The 14,435-nt window shown below is 40.3% G+C and overlaps 2 protein-coding genes across 2 annotated transcripts in view; one reads left to right on the forward strand and one right to left on the reverse strand.

Moving 5' to 3' along the window:
• stom (stomatin) overlaps window positions 1-14,435 on the reverse strand; it is an 84,590-nt gene that overhangs the window by 41,863 nt on the left and 28,292 nt on the right. The gene's annotated exons all lie outside the window — the stretch shown is intronic.
• Window positions 3,956-9,074, forward strand: barhl1b (BarH-like homeobox 1b). Its single transcript, XM_077497626.1, has 3 exons — window positions 3,956-4,846; window positions 6,969-7,191; window positions 7,770-9,074. The coding sequence occupies exons 1-3, from the start codon at window positions 4,387-4,389 to the stop codon at window positions 8,074-8,076; spliced, it is 990 nt and encodes a 329-aa protein (XP_077353752.1). The 5' UTR covers window positions 3,956-4,386; the 3' UTR covers window positions 8,077-9,074.

The raw sequence follows: 14,435 nt of genomic DNA on the forward strand, positions 1-14,435 counted from the left end.
TGAAATTAATGTTGACAATAGCTGCCGTATAAACGCTCACTTCTGCTGGGCTTTTAACACGATTCGGGCGTTTGTCTGAGGGAACTGATGTCGGACCTGAAAGAAGGCCTTATCATTTCTGTTCCAATTCATCCCAACTGTGTTTTGTGATCGTGCACTTTCACGATAAACTCGTTAAAGCAGGCTGCGATCGACCTTCTTTGTGTAGTCTTCCTTGACACTACAATTTTTTTTTCACAGACTTTTTTTTTTGGACAATAGTCCAATCAACTGAAAGTGAAAGTATGAAGCATTTTTCTGTGTCTTGCTTGGACGGAATCTGATTTTAGACATGCTTCCCTGACTAAGTAATGTTATAGCAATAATTAGGGATGTCCCAATCACATTTTTTGCACCCGAGCTTGCACCCCGTGCTTCCATTTTTTTTTTTTTTTTGTGGTGCCATCAGAAGTGCACATAATAACAAATAAAAAAAATTGTTGGGCAATATGTTTACCTCTGGGTTATTTTGTTGCTTTGTACCCCATAAGATAATAATAATAATAATGATAACAATAATAATAATAATAATAATAATAAAAACAAAATTCCCAAAAAATGAAAACCCCGATCATTTTCTCCCAATACCAATCAGCTGAAAATGACGCGATCAGGACTTGATTTCCGATCACGTACTGTAATTAAACAGGGACCCAACATTGACTCCTGTTGTACACCGATTTCTGACAATATTCTCAATTTGGCTCCATAGTTTGTCTTTGTGTGTGTTTTTTTTTTTTTTCCCCATTCACCCCTCCAATGTTACACTCAGCCAATCAGCCACGCCCACATCATCATTAGCCAATCTGATCACCTGGACGTACGGGTGCTTCAATCAGAATTCAGCCACAATTTCAGCCTCTCCCGCTGGCTCACTCACTATTTGATAGATTGTTCTTTTCATCATCAGCATCTTTGCATAGAAAATTGGGAAATCTGTCTGTCCCTGATCATGAGCTCATAGGCCCTTCCCACTTTCTGTTTTCCTGTCCCTGTGGCTGTTTGGAATTATTCTGCAACAGTTCGGGATCAATAAAGTCAACTCCAAGTCTAAGTCTCTAGTGGATTGCTGACATTACAAGTCTGTGGTCTGGATGCCATTTCACGTATATCAAAACAGCAAGTTCGATATCAAAGATGAAAGAAAGTTTGACTTTGGTCCCAAACTGGGATGTCCAGGAACCCTCTGACCAGTGGTGGCCAGTCTCAGAGCTGGTACTGACAAGAAATTGTGGCAAAGAGGCCCAAACGGCACCGATAGTGAGAGTGATGATTTCCTTCACAAATACCTGCACTCATCTTTAACGCTTTCTCCTGGCTCCCCATGGCCTTGGCCCCTGCAGGCAACACACATTGTCTACCTCACACACGCACACACATCATGGTTAGGCCTCCAATTAAATCAAAAGTGGTTTGTTTTTATTGGTCTTTTGCGCTGACAAGTGGGCTATCACTCTGACGGCTTTACCTGTCAGCGAGCAGCTGAAAATCCTCTGTTGACAATGCCCAATGCTTCCAATTAGAGGAGAATCACACTCCTGGTGCGCTCGCCATCCTTCCACAAGCCCGACCCCCTCCTCCTTCCCTGGGCCACCTCCCCTCCCCTTTTTTTTCCCCTCTTCCTCTCTCCCCTCCACCTCCTTTCGTCTCCCTCTCCAGGAGAAGGGGCTCTCTGTCTCCGCCGCAAATTACCGACACAAAACGAAGGTGGTGGCGGCACTGCCGGTCCAGGGCCCCCCGTCAGCATTAATGAGCCGATGAAGGTTTATTTGGTCCGCGTGCATGTGCTAAATTCTTTCTTGTGTGACAGCTGACTGGGAAATGTGACTGTTAACCTTATAAAAGATTCAGTGGGTTCTCATTATTTTCTGTCAACTCCACTACCTGATGGCGTTCAGGTGCGCCATTTGCATCCCTGACTGGTTCAGGTCTACATCACCACATCCACACAACACTTTTTTTCCTCCTTATACTCACTCTTGTTTGTTTGTTTGTTAAGGGGAGTCATCTACACAAACGCAACCTCACAAAGACACGCGTTACTTGATGTTCCTAAACCGAAGAAATGCCAAAGTTTATTCAAAGACGACAAACAATATTACAAACGCTATCTGGGTGCTGTTTTAAGAGGAACAAGGGAATAAAAACGGAGCACATCTCGCTTGTTTTCCCCACAAAAAAGCAGCAAGCTGAGGGGGCCCAGCAGGCCTTATTAGAAAAGCTTATGGGCGCGTTTCCAATGTGAGAAACAAAACAAAGTGCTGATATGCGATCAAAACTGACAGTCCACTTATGGAGCAAATCCACTTGCTGCCCCAATCTTACGTTTGCTTCCAAAATAGTAAATAACATTGGCTGTTAATACTTAGATAATTAAACTGCTATTATAGCCAGAAGAGAAACAATCCCATGCTGAAGTTAAGCGAGTGCCATATTATTGCACTGCCAAAAACGTGCAATTTTTTTTTTTTTTTTTTTTTTTTTAAAAGATATCCCACATGAAAAGTGCACCAATTCTGAAAATTCACTAAACATTTAAGTCGTTAATAATTTACAAGCATTTGTTGGCTGACTTTATTTTGTCATTTGTTTCCATTAAACCATAACTTTTTATATTCATAAAGAAATTACAACTAGAAAGAGCTACAAAGATTATTTGTTAGCCATTATAAAAAACTAAGATTGTTGAGTAATTCAGGGAAACATGTTTTCATTTTAATATTGCAAAAATAAATCTCAACTATTTTGATTTGGTCAAAAACGGATACAAACAATGTTCAGTTTATTTTAACTCTTAAAAATGTATTTTGTCTAAGACTATATTAAAAGTTACTCCAGGCCTTTACAAAAGGCAGGTTTAACCATGGTTATAATTAATTTAATTTACTCCTGAGAGTGGACATTAACGGTTTAGAAGACAAAAAAAAAAAAAAAAAGTCTGCATGAAGAAGCGCGTCAAAGCACAGCTTCTTTTCATGAGAAAGAAAGCAGCCAAGGCAGGGTGTGCATGTGCTGCCTGATATCAGCCTGGTCCCCGCCTCACTTGTGACAGCTTGCAACCGTGATGGGACCCCATGGGAGCCGGGAGCGGATTCACTAACCTGCCGGTGTCTGGGACCGACGCGCGCCTCCAATCTGGTGGTCACATGGTGCGTGCATGCGTGTATAGATTATTAGGGGCTGTCGAGGCCGTCGCGGGGCAAACTGTGCAGTTAAAAAGTGCGCACAATGGTTTTTGCATGGCTGTTAAGGTGAAAAAAAAAAAAAAAGAGCACACAATAGCAACTCGCTTGCCTTGGTGCGTATTGTTGACAATTACCAGGGACTATTACATTGTTATTGTGCTTTAAACGGGGCGAGGCCTTGAAAAAAAAAAAGAAAAAAAAAAAAAGTTTGTTTTTGGCGTCCCTATAATGGCAGAATTTATTCAACAAAATTCAAAATGCAAAAGTATTTTGAATTATTTAATAATGTATCGAGACAAGAAGGCATCGAGAAAACAATCCCCACTTCACATGAATAAATACAAATAAAAAACGAATTTATTTTTGACTTGTGTAAGCTTCACTTATATTTTCTTTATCAAATCTGTTTCGCCATATACAGTTGGAAATATAAAGCCCAAAGCGTCGAGGAAGCAAAAACAATCCAGTCAAAAGGAGGAAAAGCAGTTCCTCGTAATAACCCCATTAGAAGCTTCATCAATGATGTAATGAAAGCAAACAGTGTGAAAATTGCCTGTAAACACTTGGATCTGAGTCTCCTGATGAATCCACTGTCTCTTTTATCAAAGTGAGGATGAACCCGGTAGGGGACGTCAGGAGGAGGGGCGTGCGGGGAGGTCCACCATCAGCCAATCAAGGCGTGTCACAGGGGACTCACGTGGACGAGCCGCTCTTAAAACCTATAGCTCCTGACTTTTCCTCAAGTTCCATTTTTTTTTTAACACTTCCTCCCTTCTCGCCTTAGTTGGGACTATTTAACCCACTTTACTGCAATCGCGCGCGTCCCCATGCACGTTTCAGGTTGCAGTTCTCAACTCCACCTGCTCGGCGTGGTGAAAGAATGAGAAGAGTTGACCCGGTGATCCATCTGGTGCCTGTCCATGGTGCTGAAACGGCTTCGTGAGGCTTTTTTTCCCCCCGGCTCCAGGCGTGAAATCGTGATCGAAGAGGAGGACACCCCGACTGGATGGACGACGCCAGGGACTACTTTTAGGATATCATCATACTAAAAAAAAACATTTTCTGGACCACACGTGAAGACATCTAAACTTGTTTCAAACACCAAATGGTAGTTTGAGGAGCACCCCCGTTTCTCCCCCTCCCCCCTCCCCCGGTCAACACAATGGAGGCGTCCGCCAACGGCTCCAGTTTCGGCATCGACTCGCTGCTCTCCCACCGGCCCGGAAGTCCTCTCTCCAAGGGGGACAGCCTGGCGGGGGAGTGCCGCTCGCCACTGGAGTTCAGCCCGAGATCCGACGTGGAAAGCGGCTGCTCGTCGCCGCCGTCGCCCGTCAGGAGGGAGTGCGCGGACGAGGTGCAGGCTCAGCGGCAGGCGCACGGCGTCGGCCTGCCGCCTCACCTGCAGCACGGAGCCGGGATCTCGGCGGGGGCCCAGCAGAGGACCATGACCTCGTCCTTCCTCATCAGGGACATTCTGGCGGACTGCAAGCCGCTGGCCGCATGCGCGCCTTACTCCAGTAACGGACAACCCACGCAAGAGGCCGGCAGACTGGCCGCCAAGATCGCGGACGACTTTATGGAGAAAATTCACAGTAACTCGTCGTCGGACAGCGAATATAAAGGTGAGGAGAAACACACGTGCATGCAAGATTGGAACGCAGGCTGGGATTTGAGAGAGAAAATAGAAGAACATGTGTTTACATTTTCTGCATTTAGTTTTGATGAAATATATAACACAAATAAGTGATTAAAATAAAGAAATAAAATCCAGTTTATTTTGGAAGTTGGACAAAATACAACACTACAATTGCATAATCTGTTTGTGCTTAAACAATAGGGATGTGAAATTAATAAAACAATATTTTCGGTGAACAGATTACAAATAATAATAATAATAATAATACATTTCGTATAGAGATTTTCAGAAGAGTCAAATACATTTTACAAAAATAAAACTGATAAAAACTACCGAGAAAAATACTAAAATAAAATAAAATAAATGTATGAACATATGTTGGGTGTTAAATTTTAATTCACGAAAAGCGTGCGATTATCTTCAATTTGATTTTGCTCTCATAATCACAAATAACAGTGCAGTCATTGCAGAAGATTTTTTTTTTTTTTAAATCCAACAATATAATTTCTTTTGTCAAAGCGAGATTTTGCTGAACTTCAAATTAAACAACTCGAGATTTGTGTGTTTTATACAAAAAAAAAAAAAAAAAAGTACAATTACACCATAATTGTTATTGCTCTTTTTAGATCTCCCCTGGATTTCAAACACGACATATGTTTATGAGCAGCTGTTGATATAGGCGAAATGGGTGGGATAATTTTTTTTTTTTTGGTGGGAGGGTGGTGGGGGTGTAGTATAAGTAGACCATCCAGATAAAAATCATGAAAGCTCTATCTGTTTCCAATCATGTCAGCCATAACAGACATGTCACCACGAGCTGACACTTCAATGAAGCGGCTCGTGGAATGAAGTCCACTGCTGCAGGCTACAGCACAATTATAAACACGCACATGCGCACACACGCACACAAAGATACACACGAAAATGATGCAGTAATTTTCTAAATTGGAACATTGCACTTTTGGGGGAAAAAAATAATAATAATTCTGATAATTCGATTGTATTATATGGAATTGCGTCATCATCGATATTCACTCTCACGTCTTGAGTGCGTTCTGTTCGTGTGCTGATTGATGGAAAAAGCCGCGGGGCCCCCAGCGAGCCTCTCCGCGCGAGCAGTTTGATTCCTCCTCCTACAATATACCAGCGAATTTGATGCAATTTGTCCGCGCCACTAATCACATTTGCTGGTGCTCAAAGGCCGAGCGGCTCTTCATTTCCACTCATTTCCACTCATGTCGTGTGAAGTTTTCCGCGGACGCGCGTCCTCGCTTTCCCTGGTGGCTCAATTAGGCGGATTATTGTGCTGCTGCTTCCTTGAGACGACTTCCAAAAAGATTCCCTTCTCATCTTTTTTTTTTTTTTTCCTTTTTTCTTTTTGTGTGTTCAAATCAAAGTGCTCACCCTGACGTGACTCCACGCATGAGGGGGAAGATGACGTAAAAAAAAGAAATAAAAATATATTCACAGCATTTCAATACATTATATGCAGGTATTTGCTCAATACTACAAAATTATGGTCCTTATATATTTTGCATAAATAAATTACATTGCCATGATGAAATTTTGACTTCATGACAAAAATGCTCCCTCGCATGAGAATTTCTGTTAAAACTATTACACGCGCCGAATTTATTAGCACGTCCAGAGGATTTAACAACATATTTACAAGACAGGTAATTCAAGCTCACATTACCGAACCATGCAAATACCATGTATGCTGTAATATCAAAATATTTAGGCATGGAATGATAAATAATAACCAAACATGTTAATTCTATACTAAATTTTACTCAGTAATTAATTAAAAAACAAAACATAATAATAATAATAATAATATTTAAAAAATAACTTTTAGGATTTTATTTTTCCCTCTGACGACGGTTAAAGACAGTTTGAGAAAAAATATATAAAATATATTTTAAAATATCGAATCAAGTTCTGGAGTATGGTGCTAAAAATATTTCTGACCCCGACCCCCCCAACTCTCACTCCAAATTCACCTGCACCCACAACACAAGCTTTTCTGACCCCCCCCCCCCTTTTTTTTTTCTTTCTGCCAACCAACGCAACATTTTGATTTTTGTGTCCCCCTAATTGCCCACCAGTGAAAGAGGAAGGTGACAGGGAGATCTCCAGCAGCAGAGACAGCCCCCAGGTGCGGCTCAAGAAGCCCCGAAAGGCCCGGACGGCCTTCACGGACCACCAACTGGCGCAACTGGAGCGCAGCTTCGAGCGCCAAAAGTACTTGAGCGTCCAAGACCGAATGGAGCTGGCCGCCTCGCTCAACCTCACCGACACGCAGGTCAAGACCTGGTACCAGAACCGGAGGTATGAAAGTTTCATTTCTCAAGTATGGGGGCTAAAGTGAGAAAAAGAAATGTGCTTGGTTGCACTGAAGCTAAAGTCATATGTAACTGCAATTATTTTTTTTTCGGCCCCAAAAAAAGTTTTATTCCTTTCCATTTTTTTTGTTAATTTACAGTAAATGTGTTGTGCATGACATAATAGATTTTTTTTTCTTTTTAAATAAATGGCCATACCATGCGAAAATATAATTTTTTAGTGTTAGCTTATAAGCATGAATTCATGCAGCTTCGACTCACGGGCATCTAAATGTCATAAATAAATACAAAAACAACACTTTGGCCCGTGAATAATGCATGCTTGCATGTGTGTGTATCAATAATTCAAAGAAACCACTATATCTCCTCAATTATCTTTAATATGAATTATTCACCTGGCGTGGAGTGCATACGCCGACGTGTTTGGGTGCGAATACAAGAAGCAGCTTGAGACTATTAAGACAGAGATAAATAAATAAATAAATAAATAAATAAATAAATGCCCCGCCTTTTAATTAGTCAGTTAGCAAACAATGTGCTAACTCATGGCGTCTTTAATTAAAGGACCAAATGGAAGCGGCAGACGGCGGTGGGACTCGAACTCTTGGCCGAGGCCGGAAACTATTCGGCCCTGCAGCGGATGTTCCCGTCGCCCTACTTCTACCCGCAGAGCCTGGTGTCCAACCTGGACCCGGGGGCGGCGCTCTACCTGTATAGGGGGCCCTCCGCGCCCCCGCCCGGCCTGCAGAGGCCACTGGTACCCCGCATCTTATTGCACGGCCTGCAAGGAGGCAGCGAGCCGCCGCCCCCGCCGCCGCTGCCGCTGCCCCCCATGTCCGGTGTGCTCTCCAGGCCGGCCCAGCAGCGGTGAGCCAGACTTCCGGATTGAGCACGGGAGCAAAATAAAAGACACAGCAAAGTAAAAATAAATAAAAGCGAACTATTGGAACTTATATGGTGCGAATCAAGAGACATGAACACCGAGGAGGGAAATTTTCACTCTCTCCTTTTTGGGGGGGAAGGGGCTTGGGGGGCTTATTTATGACTTATTTATATTTCTGTATAAATCAAAGGCTCTAAGTTATGTATTTATTTAAATTCATTCTGTATTTTGAAATATTTTCTCACCGTTCTTTCATTGTATTAAATGCCACCTATCATCATGTTGCTTTTTAAAATAATTATTTTATTATATTGCGACGACCCCGAGTAAATCCCTTTTGAATTAAATGTAGGATCCAGAAACTACATTTGCTTTCTTTTAAGTTATTAATTTGACTTGACATGCACGAATCATGTTAAAATGTCAAAACCTGTAAATAAGAATATTTGCATTGGACAGAGACTTTTTTTTTTTTTTTTTTTAAATCATACAGTGTCTTTATACACCAAGGTGATGCAGTTGGTCATATAGATTAACCAATCCAAATATAATTTCCAGGTGTGAAATGATGGCATCAATATATTCCTTTTTTTTTTTTTTTTTAAAGTAAAATGCCAATTTACAATTTTTGCCTATATATCGCACTGCAGTTCCTCTTTATTAATTATTTCTTCATTGATGGTAGCGGGTGCACCTGCTGGTCCAAACAGCCTGTTGATTGCTTTAGGTGTATTTGAACAGACCTTGTGATATTTTAATTTTTTTTAATGTTAGTTCATATGAAGCCGTAACAACTTAACTGTTCTCCTCTCTTTTGGTGAAGAAGAAAAGACATGTAACATTGCAGATGCAAGCTTGTGGAGTGGTACTAGTTTCTTTTCCGTTCCTCGAGTTGCTTTTTGGTGAAATTGACAAAGATGGGCGATGTGGTGTACAAAAAAAAAAAATAATACTTTTATAAATGTGGAAATAAAAGTCTTTGCTTTAATCGTGTCACATATACTTATTGAACTAATTTTTCTAAAGTTGTGGAACACAGTCAGGGACAAACATTAAAAAAAAAAAAAAAAAAAAATCCTGACTACATGCTGTACCACTACTGGCATATTTTATAATAATCATTTATGTAGTCTCAGAAGTTTGCAGCTCTGATTTTCTTTCAAATGTAATTAAAGCAGGAACTATACCATTTAATAAGCAAACGCACACCATGCAGGACATTTTGCTATCCAGATAATTAAATAACTCGACACTCTAAATATAAATATACAATCACGACATTAAATTTGGAAGATTCTTGTGCTTGACTGTCAGAGTTCTGATCCATTTTTTTAAATCACATGTCAGTGCCAGTGAGCAAAAGGTGCAGCTTTAATTAAACCTTGAAGGAAGCAGTTCAAAACAAACATTTCCGATGACTTTATGAGGGGAATTTGAATCCAAAACACTGTTGCCTCGTTTGATTTGACAGATTATTTAACCTTCGCTTTAGTGCGTTCAAGAAGTTAACTAAAAAGCTCAATATCGTTGTGTGACGTCCATGCACGCTTAAAACTGCAAAGTAACCAAATTTTGGGCAAAAATTGGAACGACGGGTCATTTCAATTTTGGTTGGGTCAATTCAACGCGATTTATAAAAAACAAACAAAAAAAACCTAATTTTTATTTATCTATTCATTTATTTACTGAAATAAAAAATAAAAATAATAAAATAAAACAATTTTTTTTTTTTTATTTAATACAAAACAATCCAAAGTTTCATTTAGCCCGAATAAAAAAATTAAAAAAAAACTAATTTGGAATTTGGGAGTTCAGCTGTTTATAGTAAAACGTAAAATAAAAAAATGTTTACGCAAAAATCGTAAAACAGCTGCATGGGTCAAGAACAAAAAACATCAATTTGGGTCAATTTGACCCGTTCGATCAAATTGATTAGTGGGTCGGTCCAATTTTTGACACATGGGTTATTATTATTTTTTTTACACAGCAGTCTTAAGACTGTATCTTACTTCATAGCCTTTAGTTATATTTTATTTCACACCTATTATATATTAATAAAACGAAAATGTCTTGTTTAATACAAGTTTCTCTGATTTTGAATTTCATGAATAGCAATATCTGTAAAAACTATTTATTCGTCACTGCATGGTATATTAATTATTATTTTTTAATTACTATGATCGTCATCATCATCATCATCATTATTTTATTTTTATTTCTTTTAACAAGTCGAGATTCATTTAAGATGCCGCAAATTATGGGAGGTGGCCGGTTCACCTCCACTTCTCTAAATTAACAGCAGCACCCTGCATTTGGTTTTCCATAAACAATGCACGAGATGCAATATTAATGCCATGTGCGCAATTGTTTAAGTGTCCTAAATGATCCCATTTGGAAATTGATTGTTTCCATCCTCCCCTTCCTGGAGGCTGCTGGATGCTCGCTCCCGTTCCAAGCCCGGCCCAACAGCTGCTGAGCGGCCTTGGAGCTGACTGCAGGCCGGGGATCAGCGTGCAGGGGACAGCTGGTCAACGGCACCGCTACCTCCCTCACCCCACCTGCTTCCTCCAGCCTGATCCTAAAGGCTATACACAGTTCCCTCCCTTACGTGCATGCACGTCTGCGTGACCTCCTCTGGAGGTCAAATCGGTTCACATGCTGACGAGCGAGCCTCGCCGTGTAGGATGTTAACGATTAGAACAAAAGACTTTAATAGGTTTTAATTGAAAGTCGATAATGGCTTTGATAGGCAGCTCCCCCTGCTGTCGTCCGCGCATGGCACCTGTTATGCGGGGGCCCCTCCACTTTAAGACTCGCCACCGTGAAATATCAGACTGACGGCCTGATAACTGGCGCGTTTATGAAGCGGAAAATTGCATTAAAAATACAGTGACGGCTTGGCCTGCGTGGACTGAGTGAGCAGGAGGGGCAATGAAACACCTCCCAACTTGCCGAAAGATCATTACAGTCACGTCACAGCGATCCGTGTCTGATTCACATAATGACCAATAAAAGGTTATTCTTGAAAGTCTACAGCTGATTATATTGGGGGTCTTGTTGGGTGACTATTTTTTTCTCGTCTTTTCTCTGCATGTGAAAGACTGATGCTAAATCCCCCGGCTCTTCCCACGGATTGTCCCCGGCTCAGGGTTAATGAAGTGCGGCTGGAGCCTCGTTGAGCTCGCAACAAGAGAAAGGAGGAAAAAAAAAAAAAGAAAGAAAAAAATTAATGAAAGAGCCCAAGGATCAGTGACTTTTCTTAATCCCGAGGATTCTTAATCATAACGATAAAAGCGTTCAAGAAATAAAATCTGGTGTTAACATGTTACAACATTATCGCTAATAACACTTTTACACATAGTGGGATATGTTATCTTATTATGCACAATATATTGTGCATCAGTAGGCCTACCTCATTTTGTGGCCAGTGTATTTTAAATGCACTTTTTATTATAGCCTACGTGCTGGTCAGATTAAAACAGTGTAGCCTTACTATTTATATGCACTTGACCTTGGACGATAGCTTGAGAACAGGAACAATTTCCCAAGATAAATAAATAAGTAAATAAATAAATAAATTATTATTATTAATTCAATATCTGGTGTAACAACCTTATTGATTGAATTCTTATTTTTCATTTTATTAATTCAATCTCTGGTGTAATAACCTTATTAATTGATTCATTGAATTATTTTTTATTTTATTATCTGTCATCTATCATCTAAAGGGGGGCCATCATCTATCATGTAAATTTCCTAGAGGGAACCATCCCAAACGGATCAATAAAGTCAAGTCTAAGTCTAAGTCTAAGTCTAAGTAAATAAATAAAGAGCGTTACTATTGAGCCATTTTCACACATCAATCTCAGTAAGCAAATTCCAAAGCACTAAACGAAAGACTCCAAGTTAACCAACCGTCAAATCTTGTTTTTACATAAACTGAAATGTTTAGCACTAATGGCGAAACTTTTTGTCATGACGAACTCGGCCAAATGTAGGCTATTTGAAATATCTTCCAAAAAAAAAAAAAAAAAAAGGATCCACCTTCATGTGGATTTCGAAGGCTTAAACAAGAGCGCCAAAGAGGAGAGCAATAGCGACTCAGTCGAGATCTTCACGAAGATGAAGAAGATGATGAAGCGGAAGCAAGTGGAAATGATGCGTGAGCCAGAGAAGCCCATCCTTGCCTGGAGGTACGTCGGCCCGTGAGGTGCAAGGCGAGACTTGCAGACTGCAGGCGAGATAACCCCACTAATCATTTGCCCAATATGACGGGCTACAACTACAACTTAGGTCAGGGGCGCAGGGATTGACATCACAATCTGGGCAAATAATGAAAGCTTTCCTCTCGGATCAGACGGAGGGGTTGGGGATGGAGCGAGGCGGGAGAGGAGGAATGGAGGAGGACCTGCTGCTTCACAGTCCTGAAATCACCCATTTTTCTGATGGACTAGTATAGTAGCAATGGGGACTCGTAGCATTATTTACATGCATGTAAAACCCAAAGACAGCCATCTTAGAGGATTGCAAGTATTTCATTCATAAGTGAGATTGTGCAAACGACGGATATTTTGGTTTAAGTGGAAAGCAGTCCATATCCAACCTGAAAAACCAAATGTGTGTTCACATATTCATCCATCCATTCATTCATTTTCTGAACCGCTTGCTCCTCACAAAGGGTCGTGGGGGGGTGCTGGAGCCTATCCCAGCTGGCTATGGGCAGTAGGCGGGGTACATTCACATATTGTTTACCATTATATCCATTCCAATGGGTTAGCATTTGCGCACGGTAAAACAAAATGGGTAAAAAATAACCCAAATTGGGTTAAAAAAAAGGGACCAACTCAATTTGTTGAGTTATTTAATTAACTCAATAAGTTGGGTCAAATGAATAACCCACAAGAAAAACAAAAAAATTGGGTTGCTTTGTAGGTTATTAATGTAATAATACCCAGCTCCCAACTCCAAAAGTTGGGGCGGTTCATTTTTTATACCCAATTCAATTGGGGCTTTTCCAATTTACCCCCCCAAAAAAATATGGGTCAAATTGATAACCCACAAAACAACCCAACAAATTAGTTTGCTTTGTTGATTATGACTTAACTTCATCCAATATTTTGGATCAACTCAAAAAGTTGGGTCGGTTCATTTTTGACCAAATTCAATTGGGCAATTCAATTAAACCCAGAAAGTTGGGTCAAACGAATAATCCACAAAACAGGCAAAAAAAAAACTAGGATTATTAATTTAATTTGTAATAACTCAAAAAGTTGGGTCTTGTCCATTTTTGACCCAATTTAAGTTATTTTTGACCCAACCGTTTTAGTGTATACTTTTGCCGAAAAATAGTTTAAAAAAAATGCTTTACCAAGTCTTATATTCACGTTTTTGAAAACACTCGTCTACATATGTGCCAGATGCGCCAAAACAGCCGTGCCAAATCTAGAATACAAAAATAAAGTGACCCAGCAAGACTCAATTTCAGTAAGCCCATGCACAGGTTCAAACATAACAAAAACAACGGGGCAAAACGTCTACACTGGCATACTAGGACTAAAATATTGTTAAAAAGTGCAGCGGGTCAAAAGAGTCACCAAATGGCTGACGTGAAAGTCAAGTCAGCACTACATTCAAATCAGTCTTTGGCAAACTTTTATAAACTGACGTAGCATCGCAGTGTATAGAAAGAAGCTATAAAGAAAGTGATTGAAAAACAGTCTTGACAGGATGTTTCCACCAGTGGTGGGTAATGAAAACTGTGTCGCTCTCAGCAGGGGTCCGCTGTAAGCTATATCCACATCAGATGACAGAGATTATTCAATCAATAAGTTGTTGTTACCACAGGCCTCGCTGCTCGCTCATACTGGAGCGTGACCAGCCTCCTCAACTGGATGACATTGCAAAAAAAACAACAAAAAAACACACACCCCTGAGGCCCTGACCTCCAGCAACCAGCCAGCCATGGAAACGCCTCTGGGACAAGACCACAACCTGAAACAACGAATAAAATCGGCCAAAAAGACAAAAGCCATCCAATATATATTGCCGCACTCCCTCTTTGCCGGCCTATTTGAACAGAATATATTGTGTGCAAGTTCAACAATTTTGACTACAAAACTGTGGACGTTATTGGATTAAAAATGGCAATTGTAATAAAGAAAAGGCAAGATAACTAAAATGGAAATTTTATTTAATCTATTTGTTTATTTTTATTTATTTTTTTTACTCTTCACGAAGCTGTGCCTCACCTGACCGCACGTCCCTGTTGCATATTAATCGCCACACATTCAGCGAATAGCTTGAAAAGCTTAACGCATCCGACTGGTCAGCCCTAAATCTATTTTTAA

This window comes from Festucalex cinctus, chromosome 15 (assembly GCF_051991245.1).
Source record: "Festucalex cinctus isolate MCC-2025b chromosome 15, RoL_Fcin_1.0, whole genome shotgun sequence".
Taxonomy (NCBI): Eukaryota; Metazoa; Chordata; class Actinopteri; order Syngnathiformes; family Syngnathidae; genus Festucalex; species Festucalex cinctus.